This window comes from Mastigoproctus giganteus, chromosome 1 (genome assembly GCF_048544385.1).
Source record: "Mastigoproctus giganteus isolate SK-2022 chromosome 1, ASM4854438v1, whole genome shotgun sequence".
Classification (NCBI taxonomy): Eukaryota; Metazoa; Arthropoda; class Arachnida; order Uropygi; family Thelyphonidae; genus Mastigoproctus; species Mastigoproctus giganteus.
In genome coordinates, this window is record NC_143575.1 from 167936138 (window position 1) to 167954639 (window position 18502).

The 18502-nt window shown below is 37.4% G+C and overlaps 1 protein-coding gene across 1 annotated transcript in view; it reads left to right on the forward strand.

The window, feature by feature from the left end:
- Positions 1 to 18502, forward strand: part of l(1)G0289 (plexin domain containing lethal (1) G0289) — a 203430-nt gene that overhangs the window by 73716 nt on the left and 111212 nt on the right. The window contains exon 5 of the mRNA XM_090374888.1: positions 3309 to 3431. Coding sequence (XP_090231014.1) covers positions 3309 to 3431 — 123 coding nt within the window. The remainder of the gene's footprint in view (positions 1 to 3308; positions 3432 to 18502) is intronic.

The following is an 18502-nucleotide window of genomic DNA, read 5'->3' on the forward strand; positions in this document are numbered from 1 at the left end:
ATCACAGCACAAATGCCTACTCTTCAGCCACTGCAATTTGCAGAACTTAAGCCTCTCTTGGTAAGAGGATCCCTTCATTCCCCTCACCAATCTTGTTGCCCTTCTCTGTACCCGCTCAAGTAAATCTACATCCTTCCTAAAATGAGGTCTCCAGACCTGTGCGCAGTACTCAAGGCGTGGCCTGACCATTGCCTTATACAGAGGGACAATCACCTCCTTTTCCCTGCTAGCAAAATTCCTATATATCATTGACAAAACCCCATGACCTGCCCTGGCAGCCTGTCTGCATTGCTCAGAAAACTTCATATTTGACTGCTCAATTACTACAAGGTCTTTTTTTCATTTCCTACCATTTAGTGTAGTACCACACAGTTGGTATGTTTCTCTGGGGTTACTTCTACCCATAAGCAGTACTTTGCATTTGTCAAGGTTAAACTTCAGTTGCCACTTCTTAGCCCATTTGCCCAAATTTTCTAGATCCTGTTGCAGTAGCACACTGCCATTACTGTCATTAACAACCCTGCCAATCTTTGTATCATTTGCAAACTTCGATACTAAGCCTGATATACCTTCATTATCATTGATAAATATACAACACAACAGTGGACCGAACACCAAACCCTGTGGGACTCCACTAATAACGTTAGTCCACGAAGAACAGCACCCATTGATTACCACCCTCTATCTTCTCCCACTCAACCATCCTTTTATCCATTGTAGCAATTTACCCTTAATACCATTCTGCTCCAATTTGTACAATAGTCTTCCATGCGTAACAGTGTCAAAAGCTTTCCTGAAATCCAAATATACAATATCAAAATTATTTTTTGCATCCAGTTCCTTTGTAACCACATCATAATATCCTATCAAATTTGTCAGACAAGACTTTCCCTTAACAAACCCATGCTGTGTCTGAATTATTGCTGCAGTCTTGTCTAGATGATCCTGCAATGCATCTTTAACCAGTGACTCCATTATTTTACCTATAACAGAAGTTAAACTAACTGGTCCATAATTACTCGTGTCACCCTTCGAACCCCCCCTTTGTGAATTGGGGGTACGTTTGCACATGTCCAGTCCATGGGGATCTCCCCTGAGTCCAAGGATGCGCTCATAATTATAGCTAAGAGGGTTTACTTACTTCCTTTGCCGCCTCCTTTAATATAACTGGATAGATCCCATCCACCCCAGATGCCTTTCTTATGTTTAACTTCAAGAATTTCTCCTCTACTTTTCTCTCAGTTATTACTAAATCATTAATTACCCTGCTACAATTTGATAACCTTTTGCCATTTTCAAACTCCTCACATTTGAATGTAGATGCAAAATACTCATTCAGTTTGTTTGCTATCTGAGCAGGATCATCAACAGTCGAACCATCGATATCAAGTGGACCAATCAGATTCACCCCCTTCCTTTCACAGTTTATATAAGTAAAGAGCCGACCGGGCTAGCCGAGTGGGTAAAGTACCTGCCCGGCAACCCAAAGGTCGCGGGTTCGATTCCCGCCTCGGGCTTGGATCAAAGTACTGCAAAAACCTTGGGAGGTGCAATATGGCCACAGAAGCCGATGCGCTAACAACTACCAAATCAAAAAAAAAAAAAAAAATAAGTAAAGAAATCCTTGCTGTTTTTCTTAGCATCCTTTGCCAAAAATTTCTCGTAATCTGCCTTCGCCTGCCTAACCTCCTTTGTGACCTGATTACAGACTAGCTTATATCTGCCGTAGGCTTCTGAGTCGCTTGATAATTTATATGCATCCCATGCATTTTTCTTCTCTTTCATGAGTCTCATTAGTTTATTTGGTAACAATTTAGGCCTGAACCTTGAACAATATTTCTTAATTGGTATGAAACTTTTAGTAGCTTCTACGATTAATTCCTTGAATTCTTCCCACTTAGAATTTACTGTTGGTACCATTGTACAGAATGATCCCACTGTACAGAATTTAAAAACTGTCTGAGACCACTGTACTCACCTTTATGGAAGCAAAAACCCTTTACTTTACCCCTGATGGTAATTATATCTTTAAGTAAATCCCACATCAGTACACTGTGATCACTTCCACCTAGTGGTTCCTTTATCTGCAAATTCTTAATACACGAATGATCACTGCTGATAACCAGATCAAGCGTATTCCCCTCTTTTGTTGCCTCCCGAACATGCTGCTGCAGAAAACAATCATCCATTAAATCCAGAAAAGTCTTACTAGTGTGTGAGTGACCAACCCACAAGTTCCAGTCAATATCTGAGAAGTTAAAATCCCCCATTATAAGACATTCTGTGATTTACTAGCCCACTCTATTTCTCTGTACAATTGTGCATTGTACTCGTTGAGTCATTAGGCCTATAACACACTCTTACTCTTATTTTTGCTTTTGCAGTGCTTATGTCACACCAAACTAACTCAACAGTGCACTGTTCATCTATATCAACTGGATGCACTTCTTTTGATTTTATGTTTTTGTTAATTAACATCATGACACCTCCTCCCTTCCTATCCTGTCTATCCTTTCTGTACACATTGTACTCCCCAAATTCCAATTCTGCATTCCTAATATCTGTGTGACACCACATCTCTGCTATCCCAACAATATCCGCCTTTGATGTCTTGACCAACACTTCAAATTCATCAACTTTATTTACTATTCTTCTAGCATTGGTATACATGCACCTACTCCTAGTTACCCTGATGCATTCCATATACCCACCGGTTTCACGACGATTGCCATCAATCCCTGAAATCCCCAGCACCCCTGGCTCCAGGTCACTACTTATTCTAATAGGAGTTGTTCAAGAATCACCTTCACCTCTGCCTACGGCTCCTTTTAGTCTTTGAATCCCCCCAAGCTAGCAGTTTTCTGACCCAACTAACACTGCCTCTATAGCATCAGCAAATATTATTGCACCCTTTCTATTTAAGTGTATCCCATCCCTGTAGAAGCAGTCTCTCCTGTTAACAAGCACAGCCCACGCTGAAAAAAATTCTACCCCTTGAGCCTTGCACAGTCCCTCCAGGGCCGAATTGATTGACATGGCTCTCATCATGTATTCCCTCCTATTGTGTCTGGGCAGAATTGCAGACACTTTCAAATTTAATTTAATTTAATGTAATTTATGCCTGTTTACAAATAATAATTCGAAACATGTTAAGGATTTTGTTGTATGGTGTGAATTTGAAATCCATGAAATACATCTTAATTGCTTTGCGGTATAAAATAAAATCTTTTTTTAATTATTAATAGGGTTAATATAATAATAATTATTATTATTTATTTTTTTTTTTTTTTTTGAAATACATTTGTAAGGTTTTCTCTACATGGGTGAATACATTCACAGTTGGATAGCAGCTACCCAATATGTTGCTCCTTTGATGGCAAATTTTGACACAAGCCTTAGCAATGGTTCCTCAATTAAATATGTGGACAATGGTATGTATATTTATAAACATTTGAATTATTTACTTTATTTTTTAATGGCTTATGTGTGATGCATATTTTTAAACATTTTACTTTCATGGATTTGCTGGCATTATGCTTGAAATACTTATTTATTATAGTTTGTTAAAAAACATTTGTGTATTTCCATACATGAATAGAAATTCTTATATCTGAAATTTCAGTTAACCAAGTTCTGCCTTAGCTAAAATCAAATCTTTTGTCTCTCTCTCTCTCTCTCTCTCTCTCTCTCTCTGTCTAAAAGCAAGGGGAAAATCAAATTTTCAAGAAACTGATTTTTAGACAGAACAAGATATAAACTATTCACCACACAGCTCTGAATGTGTGAATAAGCAGGAAGACATATCATTGAAAATAAAAGGTTGGGTTTTTTTTATATTTGCTTTGAGGAAACTAAGACCATTAAGCATATATTGTATTTTATTTGTTGTAAGTTGTATTTTTGTTACTTGCCTGTTTTGTTGGGTGAAAAACACGATTTGTTGTGAGGGAAAAAGCTTCACTTTCAACAGGAATAAAGCCTAGTCTTTTCCACATGGTGTTTGTTTTCAGAGTTGCATTAGAGCTTTCACCATAATGTGCAATGTTATGATGTGGTAGACAGTGATTATAACCACTACTCTAGCCATGAGTGCTTGTGGAAGTAGAAGTCAAGAAGACTTGACCAATTCCTGGACCAAAGAAATTCGTTTTTGAATCTAAAATTCTAAAGTATGTGGATTTTTTTTTTTTTAAATATGACACTGTTGCTGTGGAACACAGGATGGAATTTTATTTATCAATAGAAAGGAAATCGGTATGTGGCATAACAGGTCAATCACTCAACACAAACAACAAAATCTAACACCACACTATGTGAACATACACACCACTGCACTGATTGGCTTTGCTGGGAACAGTATCTTCACATACACACTGCAGAGTTGCTGTAGTCACACCACATCAGTAAAAAAGTAATAATAAAATAAGAAATGGTATGTGTGCAACGTTCGGGCAAAATTTTAGTCAAAGGAATAGAGTATTTACAACTTGATTTTTGCCTATCATTTAAATTGCATGTAATAATTTTTCAATATTATATTATTATTGTACTTCTTTCACTTCCTATTTATAAAGTGGTTTAGCATAGTGCCGTAACAACCAGCGGAGTTTGTGTGGTGAAGAGCCTAATCTTAATCTGGTGAGAAGCTATACCATCATTTATCAATTTTCGTAATGCTTTTTCTTTTTCTTTCTTAATCACCAATAATGTCATAACAGTGTCTTGTTCATGTACATTATTTAATTTACTCCATTCCTTCAGTGCTAAATTCACTTCAGTTGGATCTCTTCTTCGATGTCAAACTTTGCAGTCTACATTTTCTAAACTGATCTTAGAAATCAGTGCATAAGTTTACATCATTACCAATCTGATTGTCCTTCAAACACTCTCCAAAAGTTGTCTTTTATTAGGTGCCACCTCCAGACCTGAATGCAGTATTTGAAATGTGACCTAACCATTGTCTTGTATATGGACAAGAAACTCAACTACCATTTTATGCTGCTTATAACCATGTTTCAATTCCACTTTTTTGTTTTGAGCCACTTAACTCCTTCCGGCCCCGGGTGCTAAGGGGTCTTAGTGTGTTTATCAAAGTGAACTATCTAAAGAGCTTTTGCCATTACATATTCTGTTTATTTCTGAATACCATCTTCCTCATTTTATATTGCAGTAGTTCTTTCATTCTACAAGAATTAGGCAAATGCCCAGAAAGGGAAGACACTTTTCTGTTTCTTTTTCTCCTTTATGGCTAACACAACTAATAGCCACTTGGTCACCCTGTGACACTGCTCCTGCCTCCCCGTGGCAGGGCCGGTAACCTGGGTGGTAAAGACAAACCCTCGGGGCCAAAAGGAGCCATCATGAATAAAAATACTTATCCAACCTGAGAGCCTTCAAGTTCAAGAGCAGAAACTTATATGGACCATGACTCTAATAACTTCTTACTAAATGATAATCCAAAGAGACAGAAGACTAATCGGATGGAGCAACCCTGCCCATCATTTCTAATTTTCCACTCCCTCACTAGTCATCCTATGAGCAAAACTGTCTTTGTGATTCAAAAACATTAGCATTAGTAGAGGCATATGATGCAAGAAAGCAAGCTTATGCGGCATCAGCCAAAAAAAAAAAACTCTCCCATTTCACCCCTCCGTTCGTTCCAAATATCTGTCCAGCTCAGCCTTAAATTTATTTAGGCTATCAACTTCCACAACAAAGGATGGAAGTTTGTTCCACCAACCAACTACCCGCTGGCTAAAGGCAAACTTCTGCACATCTATCCTAAATCTGTCTTTCCTCAATTTGAATTTATGTCCTCTCAGGTGATTATTCTGAACAAGAGGAAGAATACCATCAACATTGAGCATGCTCAAACCATTCAAAGCTTTATACACCTCAATAAGATCACTACGCAGATGCCTAGTCTCCAGACACTGTAATTTGCAAAATTTAAGCCTTTCTTCGTAAGAGCAACGCTTTTTTCCATTCACTAATCTTGTTGCCCTTCTCTGTACTCGTTCTACTTGTTCTTAAAATGAGGCCTCCACACCTGTATACAGTACTCAAGGTGTAGCCTGACCATTGCCTTATATAAGGAGATAATCACATCCTTATTCCTGTTCGAAAAATTCCAGTATATCATTGACAAGACACCATGAGCTACTCTTGCAGACCGTCTGCACTGCTCAGAAAACTTCATATCTGCCTGCACAATTACCCCCAGGTCCTTTTCATTCTCTACCACTGCCAGTGTAGTACCACAGAGTTCATACACTACTCTCGGGTTACTGCTTTCCATATGTAGTACTTTACGTTTGTCAATGTTAAACTTCATTTGCCACCTCTCAGCCCATCTGCTCAACTTTACTAGATTCTCTTACAGCAGCGTATTGTCATTTGTGTCCTTAACAACCCTGCCAACCTTCGTATCATCTACAAACTTGGACATTAAGCTTGATATACCATCATCAATATCATTTATAAATACAGAAGAAAACAATGGACCCAACACTGAACCCTGAGGGACTCCACTAATAACATTAGTTCCACAAAGAGCAGTGTCCATTGATTACCACTCTGTCTTCTCCCACTCAACCATCTCTTTATCCATAGCAGCAATTTTCCTCCATTGCCACACTGCTCCAATTTGTTCAGCAGTCTTCCATGTGCAACAGTATCAAAAGCCTTTCTAAGATCCAAATATATGATATCAAAGTTATTCCCTGCATCCAGTTCCTTTGTGACCACATCATAGTATCCAATCAAACTGGTCAGGCAAGGCTTTCCCTTAATAAAGCCATGCTGTGTCCGAGCTATAACTGAAGTCACGTCTAGATGATTCTGCAGTGCTTCTTTAACCAGTGCCTCCATTACTTCTCCTGGAACAGGAGTTAAACTAACAGGTCTATAATTACTTGTGTTGCCCTTTGATCCTCTGTTGTGAATTGGGGTCACATTTGCACATCTCCAGTCCATGGGTACCTCCCCTGAATCCAAAGAAGCTCTCATAATTATGGCTAAGGGTTTGCTTACTTCCTTTGCTGCCTCCTTTAATATAACTGGATAGATTCCATTCACCCCAGGTGTCTTTCTTATGTTTACCTTCAACAATTTCTCCTCCACTTTCCTCTCAGTTATTACAAAATCATCTAGCTCACTGCCAGAGTTTAATTCACCTCTAGCATTCCCCTCCCCGAATAACTCATCATGTGTGAATGTAGATGCAAAATACTCATTTTAGTTTGTTAGCCACCTGAGCAGGATCTTCAACAGTTGAACCAACAATATGTATCCCATGCATTTTTCTTCTGCCATATGTCTCATTAGTTCATCTGACATCCATTTAGGCCTAAACCTTAACAATATTTCTTAGTTGGTATGTAAAGCCTAGTAGCTTCCAAGATAAATTCTTTGAATGCTTTCCATTTTGAATTTGCTGTTGGTAACGTCATCAGTTGGTCCTACTGTATAGAATTTAAATACTGTCTCAGACCACCGTAGTCACCTTTACGAAAGGAAAAATCCTTCCCTTTACCTCTGATGGTAGTTTCCTCTTTGAGTAAATCCCACTTCAGCACACTGTGATCACAGCCACCTAGTGGTTCCTTTATCTGCAAATTCTTAATGCATGAAGAATCACTACTGATAATCAGTTCAAGAGTATTATTCCCTCTAGTTGTCTCTCGAACATGCTGATGTAGAAAACAATCATCCAATAAATCCACAAAAGCCTTGCTAGTGTGTGTGACCAATCCACAAATTCCAGTCAATATCTGGGAAAGTAAAATTCCCCATTAGAAGACTGTCTGATTTACTGGCCCACTCTATTTCCCTGTACAGTTTCTTATTATACTCATCAGTCATTAGGCCTATAACACACTCCTACTCTCAATGCTTATGTCACACCAAACTGGCTCGACACTGCAATATCCAGCAATGTCCACTGGCTGCACCTCCTTGAACTTTTTGTGTTTCTTAACTAATAGCATAACCCCTCCTCCCTTCCTGTACACATTGTACTCCCAAAATTCCAGTTCTGCATTCCTTATATCTGTGTGAGACACCACGTCTCTGATATCCCAACGATATCAGAGGTACCTGTTTTGAGCAATACCTCAAATTCATCAAATTTATTTGCCAAACTCCTAGCATTGGTGTGTACACATGTACTTGTTCTATTCTTATCTACCCTAACACAATCCATGTGTTTACTTGTACCACAATGACTCCCAGCAGTCTCTGAAATACTCTGCATCTTGTTTTCCAGGCTGCTGCTCATTCCAACAGAAGCTGTGCAAGAATCACTTTCACCTCTACCAGTGGCTACTGTTAATCTGTTAGTCCTTGTATCCCCCCAAGCTAGCAGTTTTCCGACCCACCTAACACTGCCTCGATAGCATCAGCAAATATTCTTGCACCCTTTCTATTTAAGGGTAACCCATCCCTGTAGAAGCAGTCTCTCCTGTTAACAAGTACAGATCAGGCTGAAAAAATTCTACCCCTTGAGCCTTGCACAATCTTTCCAGGGCCGAATTGATCGACAAGGCTATCATCATATACTCCATCCTATCGTGTCTGGGTAGAATTGCAGACACTTTTAAATTCAACCCTAATTCACGGCTTTTTTTCAACAGTGACCTGTATTTGTTAAGTAATTCCATCTGTCCCCAATTGTGGGTTTTCAGATCACAATCAGAGTGACTGTTTGGCTACAGAAATGATGTGCACAAACTGCAAAGGTGACCACCCTGCATATTCCAAAACTTGTGAAAAATGAAAAACAGAAAAAAAAATAGTAAAATACAAGGTCGAGAATAACAGGTCGAAATACAAGGTCAGTCATAGTAAAATACAGGGTCAGCTAACCATGAAGCAAGAAAAGTAGTTGCACCTACTATAAACAAAAATATTATCTATGCTAATGTAATAAAAAAAAATACCAAACAGTCTCCACTCAAACAGATGTCGCAGTTCCCACTAATAAATCAATTTCTGATTCGGCTAGAGCTGTTCTCTCTGAGCAACAACCAAGTGTGCATAAACAACAACCCAAACTCTCAGACCAGGCAAATAATACTCCTCTGACAATACCAGCGGAATCTCCTCTTCCAATAAGTGCTACTACATCCGATATTACAAACTCAAATGCAATGAAAAATAACTAGGACACAGTCATGGATACAAGTGGCACATCTATACATGAAGATCCTATTTTAGAAATCTACGCTGAAGAAGATATGGCCATTGGTCGGCCAGTTTTCTCCAAAAAAAGATAAACCAAAATTGGAATGTCATAAGCCAGTCACCTTCAAAAACATTAGATACAGCTCCATCGATTAAACACAAATGATGCCATTGTATTTTACAATAGAACTGCAGAGGCTTTCGTTGCAACATTGATGATATCCATGATCTAATTAACCGGTATTCTCTAGTTGCTCTGTCTTCAGGAAACTTACCTAACCTTGCAAATTTCTCCTTCGATAAAGAACTATTGCCTATATCGAAGAGATTGTAGTACAATCTCTTCGATATAGGAAAAGAGATTGTAATACAACAAATGCTGCCCATGGTGATGTAGCAATCCTGATAAATCAAAGATCCCAACTAAACATGTTCCATTTCAAACTGAAATAGAAGCTGTTGCTGTGCGTATAACTCTCCATATTGCAATAACACTAGTCTCAGTCTACTTACAACCAAACCATACTTACTGTTTAAAAGAACTTGAAGACCTCTTCATACAGATACCTCCACATCTCTGTATATTAGAGGATTTTAATGGGCACCACCCCTTATGGGGCGCTCCTAAATTAGATAGACTGGATCGACTCATTGAAAGCTTTTTAGAGGCACTGAACCTTGCCATACTGAATACTGTTGCGCACACTCACATTCAGCTCCTAACTGGACATACCTCAGCAATAGATTTCTCCATTTGTTCTCCAGTACTGGTCCCAACCATAGAGTGGTAAGTTATAATGATCCTATGAGCAGTGATCACTTCCCAATCATATGCAAGGTATTGATAGCATAGGTTCCCAAACTTTTTCGGGCCACTGCCCACTTTGCAAGACATAAATTTTGTAACGCCCCCGTTATAACAGTTTTCCACATTCAAGCTGTTTGATTTTTTTCGACGTAAATAGCAACTAATGATACATTACTGCTTATGCCGTTAAATTATTGAAAAAGCAGTGGCCAATATGTGCTTCATCTTAACACAGTTATTGCCATTCCTGTTTTGATGAAACATAGCCCATATGTAAAGATTGTAAAGTGTATGCTCGAATAACATTATGCACAGTTTCATACAATGGTTTAAATATGAAAATTTGTAATACATATTAAGAGATTGCAAATACATTAGTAAGAATCTTATTGTAATAATTAAAACACCAAATATATTACAAAATTGTTTATTTTGAACTTATAAAGTAAAAATACAAAGCAAAAATAACAAATTAATGTGAAGGATGAGCCTGATGCATTTTTAAAAGTTTGTTAATATCGGGTTCAACTTTCGCTAAAAACAGTCATAAATTGCCACGCTCAGTTATGCAATCGGTTCCTTTTCTTAGATAGTAAATTCGCTACAGCACTAAACCCAAATAAGAAGATGGAAATGCAATTAAAAATTTCTGCGCTATTTCCCATAATCCAGGGTACAGTGTCGGTATTGATTTCTGAAGCCAGAACTCTTGGTATCCACTTTTGAATTTTATTTTTAGTTCTTCATTTTTTGTGAGTTCTATGAGTTCCTCTTCTAAATTTGATGATCCTGCTGTGTTTACATGTGAGAAAGGATCCAGAACCCAATTTGGTATATTCATGTTTAGAATATCCTTGAATCGCTCATTAAAATCAGCATGGAGAACCTCCAAGTGTTGGCAGTATGTAAGTAAATCTTCCTTTTTGAGTGACACTGCTGATAAATTTGAAAAGTGGCTATATTCCCCTCGGCCTAGATTCCGCTTGAACAGAAGGAGTTTCCACACAAAAGCGGCAATAACATTTTTTTGTTTTAATTAAATTCCATTCATCACCTTGTAATTGTAGATTGACTTCATTAAATATTTTATAGAGGTCTGTCAAATAAGCGATGTCATTTTTGGATGTAATCAGGTTGGACCGCAATCCGGCGTCTCTGTTTTCTAGGAACTCTAGTACTGAATCAAACAAATTGTAAAATCGATTCAGACAAATACCTTTTGAAAGCCAATGAACTTCTGTGTGAAGCAGCAAAAGATTGAAATCATCATCGTTTTCACTACAAAGTTGGCTAAACAATCTGTCACTCAATGAATTGCTTCTAATCTTGACTGCTCTAATAACGTAATGGAGCGACATATGCAGGCATTCACTTAAATTCTTCGCAACCAAATGTTGACGATGAAGAACACAATGTATAGCTAGTACATTTGGTATTGCTTGTTTCAAATGTGCTATGAAGCCCTTGTGGCGCCCTGTCATTGCCGGAGCACCATCAGTAGCAGCAGACAAAATATTACGAATAGGAATGTTTTTCTCTTGAAAAAACTTATTCATGGTATTAAATATAGATTCTCCCTTTGTATCCGCTTCCAAATTTTTAGCAAATAATAATTCTTGACAAACTTTTTCTTCTTTTATGAATCGTACGTATGATAAGAGTAGTGCTTCATTATTTGGGAGAGTTGATTCATCGAGTTGAATGGAAAATTGGCATGTCTTCGAATAATCGCACAATGATTTTTCAACGTCTTCAGCCATTTCATTGATTCTTCTTTGCACTGAATTATTGCTCAAAGGAATTTTCCTGATGATATCTGACGCTGGCTTGTGAAGCACAGTGTTTATTACTTCTTTTACTGCCAGCAAGATTAATTCCTCACCAGTTGTGTGTGTGGTTTTCCCGCTTTTGCGATTAATAATGAAATATTATAAGAAACTTGTAATCCATCATTATCTTGTTTAGTGGACGACGCAAAAAGTTTTGATATAGTTGGACATTTAAAATAGTTTTCTTCTAGTACTTGAAAATAGGACAAATCTTTATCCTTTTCGTCAGCATGCATTTAGTCAAATGCTCTTGTAGCCTAGAAGGCTTCCTTGCTTCATTTGAAAATACTTTTTGGCAAATCAAGCACATAGGTAATAATTTGTTCGTGGGAGACTGAATAAAGCCATATTTCAAATACTCAATACTGTACTGTCGACATTTCTTCTTAGATTCAGACGTAATGAAGTAATAAAATTTGCAACAATATTCACAAAATAAAAGATTTAATTTACACTTTATATGACTCCACTTATCTATCACACTTTCGACTGATGATTGTAATGAAACTTATTCCTAAACAGCAAAAATGTACGACACATATAAATTTATGAATTATGTCGGCAAAACGGCCTTGGAAGCTTTGAAGATGAAACGCGTTTTGGCATCAGTTTAAAATTCATGCCTAATCTGTCTCAAACGAATCAACAGACGCTGAGATATAATTGACTGGTCAAGCTTACATCATTAGCATTACCAAGGTGATCCAATTTTTGTGGAAAACAAACAGTTGAGCATCTGTAGCCGAGTGGTCAAGAGCGGGAGTGCAGTAGCACACGCTCTTTGAATAGACCAGGGTTCAAACCCCTGACTGCTGAATACAGTCAATCTGCCAACCCGCACTGGACCAGCGTGGCAGATTATGGTCCATTTCCCTCAGCATGAATTGTTGAGGAGGCTTCCATCCTGCAGTGGGTTGATAATGGCTGCACTTTACTTGCGAACAATATTTTGCATTGTCGTTCTCACAACATTTTGCTTTTACTGCTCTTCGTAATTGTTGTACGAAAGAATTGCAACGAATTGGTTTTGAAAAATAAAAATATTGCATTTCCTTTCTTCAGTATGTATTGTATCTACTAACAAAAAATAGAGAAAATTCATCTGTTGGAAGCCATACTGGAAACGGAAGGGGGAAAAAAAAAACTGTCGTAAAACTGATCACTACAATGCGCATTTCATAAAAAAAAAAGTTCACTTTATTGTAATTGTTTCTAGAGGACTAAATCGGAACAGCAGTTTCATGGATGTATATTTGATCTTCTTACGAACTTTCAAGAAAATATTTCTATTCATAGCTGCGTTATAAACTTCAAAAACTGACTTCGCATGCATCTTTCCTGGTGTGTAAATGAAAAAAAAAATATATATATATACAGGAAACCCTTGATTAGTGCGGTTAATGAATCCTTGAAATATACCGCACATATTAAAACCGCACTAATCAAACTTAAGAAACAATGGGAATAATTATAATGAATCCTTGAAAATTATGAAATTGTAAAAATATATTTTTTCTTACTCAATACGTACCTATAATGCACTGCATAGTTCTTAAATTATTAAGGAATAAATTTAAAAAAAGATAGTATGATTTAAATTTTATTTTTTGCAAAAAAAACTTATCTAACTTCAATTGAACAGTGGTGGCTTTCTTCCTTTCCTCCATGATTTTGCGATAACAATCAATTTGCTTATCTAACCCTCAACGAACGTTCATGCTTCTCTCTGCATCTGGATCAATCTCTAGTATGAGTTCTTTTGCTTTTTAAAGTGTATTAAATAGTTCAAGTTTTTTGAATGAAATTTCTATGGGAGCAAATTGCTTTTCTTTTGCTTCATTTTCGTCTTCTTCCTCGTATGCATGTTGATGCTCAATTTCAAGATTGTCATTACTTAAGTCTTTTGAATGCGATTCCAATAATTCTCTAACGTTTTCTGAATCTACTTCCTCAAAGCCGAGGTCTTTTCCAATTGTAGTAATTTCATCAATAACTTTGTTGACAGGATTAATGAAACCGCAAAAATCATTTGCGCATTCAGGCAAAAGATTCTGCCAGACAGCTCTCATGCAGCTGTTCGTCATTTCTTTCCACAATTTGTGTATGTTCTCAACTGCTTCTTTAATATCATAATATTAAAGAAGTTTAATATTAATAATAAAATAATAAAAGAATATGAGTTACCAGAGCAAATTTCAATTTCAGAGTGGTATGGGGTGCTGCTGTCGAGCATTTTGGAGTCGATTCCCATTCATTTAAGTTAGAAGACCCTGGTGAGTGCGTGTCACGTATTTCCCGCTTTAGGCGCCGTTGTGAGTTGCCAAGCACCGCAAGAAAAAAACAGCGCACTAATCAAATTTGATAACGCATATATTAAGGGGATAGTATCAAAAAAATTTTTCGCACTAATTAAAACCGCATTGTTCAAAACCGCATTAATCAAGGGTTTCCTGTATATATGCTACGAGTAATGGATTGTTTTATATGCATTTCATACCATCAAAAAATTTGAGGGAAAAATTGAATTTTCATTATCACACACATGCCCGAAAAATTCACCATAAAGTGTCATATGTTTGCTTGCTTGAATTCCATTCTGAGCTGCAAATGTAATTTCACTTCTCTTGCACTGACAGAGCTGCTGTTTGCCAAATGAAGGAAAACTGGGTTCATTTTCCTGAAATTTCCACTTCCTTTCATTCACTTGGGGAACTCCTTAGGGGAGGCAGTTCACCCTTCTAGTTCGACCAAAGGGAAAGGGACAGAGAGAAAGAAATAATACTCTTTTGGTGGGAGTAAGGCCAGGAGATTGTCAAAGGTCCACAACTGTAACTTTCATCACAGATGCTAAAGTTCTAGTAAGTCAGTTTCATCGCAGATTCGAAAGTATTTCTTTATTGCATTCAGTTTCACAACAGATGCTGAAGTTCAGATTTTTGTCCGGTGTGCATTCGATAAAAAACCCTCTTTGCTTTATTGTAATTGTTTTTCGGAACAATATTTTGCAATAATCCCCCTGAAAATATTAGCCAGTGAACTGCATTATACATTTCAAACATCGCCATATAGCTTGTCCTTGAACACAAATGACTGCAGTTACTTTCCTTTGAGTGACCGCCTTGTACAGTTGTGGACACTTTCTTCCAGTCAGTGAACTCATCAGTAGTCGTCCTTTATTGTACCTAAAGTAATTCGCTATGTTGGAGCAAACGATTTTTGCTCCTAATTGAAGTAGCACTTTCGAATTTTGCCCAAGTCGATTATCTGCACATATTGAAAATTAGAAGGACAGTAAAAGAGTTGATAATCGATGCCATTTGTGGGCAGCATTCCGACTAACAAATTTTCTGTTTATACTCCAGGATGACCCACACGGTCAGAGATCCCGAAATAGAGAGAGAGAATACAAGAAACTGCATCGCATTTAGCAGCCACTGATTTGATTGTATGAAATTGCTTGCCAAAAACCACAGCAAAGCAAGAAAAGTGATGGGAAGAAAAATCTATTTTTCAGCGGGGTTTATCTGTTTATTGCACTTCAGAACAGCATTATGACCATGGATAGTGAATTTATTTGGCTTCTGTACTAAAACAGAATTTCTCCCTTTGCGATGAGATCAAAGCGTAACAAGCAAATATCTTCTAAGAATACTTTTTGAGCAGCCGTTAGTCGCAATCTGTTAGCTTTATACTGTTAGAAAATATTGCAGTTTTGTGAAGAATACACATTTCAAGAAATAATTCGTTATTCATAGCGGATGATTTTTTTTTTCTTCTTTTGCACACCAGTTTTTGAAGTTTATAACGCAGCTACAAATAGAAATATTTTCTCGAAATTTCGTTAGATGATCAAACCCAGGAAACTGCTGTTCCGATATTGTTTACTAAAAACAATTACAATAAAGCAAACTTTTTTTTTTTATCAAATGCGCATTGCAGTGTTATCAGTTTTACACCAATTTTTCTCATTTCTAAAAGATGAATTTCCCTGATTTTCTGTTTGTAGGAGCAATACACATTGAAGAAAGGAAATACGATCTGTTCGCCTTTAAAAAACAGTTGTTGCTACTGTTCCGCTTTATTGCTTCTTATGTCAACTCACAGTAGGTCGCGTTTCAAAGACACTAGGCTAATTAGGGTGGGTTAACAGAAAAAGGCCTAAAAAATACACACTTGATGTCACATTTTTGTCATTTACGTGAAATTCAATAGAAGGTTTTGAAAATTGAAGTGGGAAAATTGAAGAAAACAGTTCTGGCTTCACCTATAGCGAATTTCAGCCGTGTCCTTTTTTTTTTTTGTAGTTGTTGGCGCATCGGCTTCTGTGGCCATAATGTACCTCCCAAGGTTTTTGTAGTACTTTGATCCAAGCCTGAGGCGGGATTCGAACCTGCGACCTTTGGGTTGCCAGGCAGGCACTTTACCCGGTTGGCAGCTGTGTCCGTCGAGTAAAAATTATAGAATTTATTAGTTGACCTTTGAACTGGGTCCACTGGACCCGAGGAAATAAAAATATGGATAAGGAGCCACCGACCGCCTGAACGCCCCCAATTGCTTCTGAACCCACTATTGCCCCCAGAAGGCTTCAGCACCCACTGGGGGGCAGTACTGCCCACTTTGGAAACCTATGGTTTAGCTCAACCCTGCAGGAATTGGAAATTTGCCCGAGCAAACTGGGCAAAATTTCAGTCATCAATCTCTTTCGATGAGAAAAAGTCTCCAGCCTATTGATGATGTTGACAGATTACATCACGTTGCATCTCCCAAATGTGGCCAAAGATACAATATCATTATCAGATCCCCTGGGGCAAAGGCATTATAATAATTGGCAGAATGAGGAATGCACAAAAGCAAAAAATAAAGTTGGAATTTGTTTCGGCAATATCCAACCACAGCCAGTCTGATAAATTATAAGAAATTAAGGACAAAAGCACGTTTCATACAAAGGCAAATCAAAAAAGAATCCTGGACCTGTTTTGCATCAACAATTAACAGAAACACTGACAGCAAAATAATTTGCAAAAAAAAATTAGACAGCTTTTTGTTAAGTTTCCAACCATACCTTCTCCAGTCCTCTCCTGGAATGGGTGAGATTTATCTAGTCCCTCAGATATAGCTAATGCTTTGGGCAATACTTTTGCTGAAATCTCAGCAACATCAGCTTATACTACATCTTTCCAGTGAATTAAAAACAGTAGGGAACAGCATTCTATTAACTTCCAAATTGCTCTCATTCTGCCATATAACAAACCTCAGCAATATTCCGAACTTTTGTATGCCAGTAAAACAGCTCACAATGGTGTTGCTGTACCAGATAGGATCTATTATGTCATGCTGCAACATCCTGATGACAAATCTTTGCACCTCCTCTGGTCTTTTACAACTGTATTTTTTTGAAAATGTTTATCCAGCTTCTTGGCATCACTCTATTGTTTTAACGTTCCTGAAGCCTGGAAAAGATCCATTCAACCCTGATAACTATAGACCAATATCTCTCTCTCTCTCTGTCTCTCTCTCTCTCAAACTGCCTCACCAAAATTCTTGAAAAAATTGACCACAGTAAACTCATCTAGATCATTGAATCAGAACATCTAATGAGCCATAGTCAATATGGCTTTTGACAAAACAGGTCATGCTTGGAGATCTCGTGATCAAGGCCGAATTTGTCATTTGCAATGCCTTAGTTAGGATTATACTAGACGGGCGCTTGAAACACTAGCATAAACTGGCATCGTGAATGCCTCTAAAACAGCAAACTGTAAGTAGCATTCCTAACATCAGATCATTTCAAACTAGACAGGGCATTTCTATTCCCAGTTTCAAGATGGATGTTGTTCAAGTTGGATGTAGTGTTTATTGAGAGTAAAAAGAGAAAATGACACTGGTGGATTCATCCAGCAAATTCAAATAGGTTAAAAAAAAAAAAAGGTTATGTTATGTTTGAAACACACAGGAAGTCTCCCGAGAATTTTTTATTTTACAGAATGTCGATACAGAGTTTCAACGAACTTCTAATGTTAATTAGTGAAAAAAACACAAAATTTGATACCGTGATCCAGAAATAAATACCGATGTTTGCATCTATGCTTTATGTGATGTACCGATGGGCCAACTCCCATTAATTGAAATATTTCCGAAATGTTGTTTTCTTTGTTTGTAAAATTATTTTATCTCTGCCCACTATTCTTATTCAGAGATTAAGGTATTTATAAGACTCGGTGTCTTACGGAATTACTTTCGGTAACATAAAGGGTAACTTCCTGTTTGATGTTACTGCACAGGACTTCTGAGAATAAAACACCCATGTTCCTGTCTTTTCACCACTTGACATTATTTCTGGATGGAATATTGATAAGTACTTTCCATCCTTTTGAAGCAGAAAACATTCTCCGCTACCTACACTGTAACAGAGTACTTTTCGTGCAATAAAGGATTAGTGTTGTTTGATTTTACGAATGTTCATGAGAGGACACCAGCTTTCAAAGTTTGTAATGCAGCTGTAAATAGAAATTTTTTTCCTGAAATTTCATTAGAAGATCAAGTATACATCCAGAAAAGGTGCTGTGCCGATCGATATTGATCCCTAAAAACAATTACAATAAAGCAAACTTTTTTCTTTTTTTTTTTTTAATGCACATTGCAGTTTTATTAGTTATGCACCACTTTTTCCCCATTTCCAGTG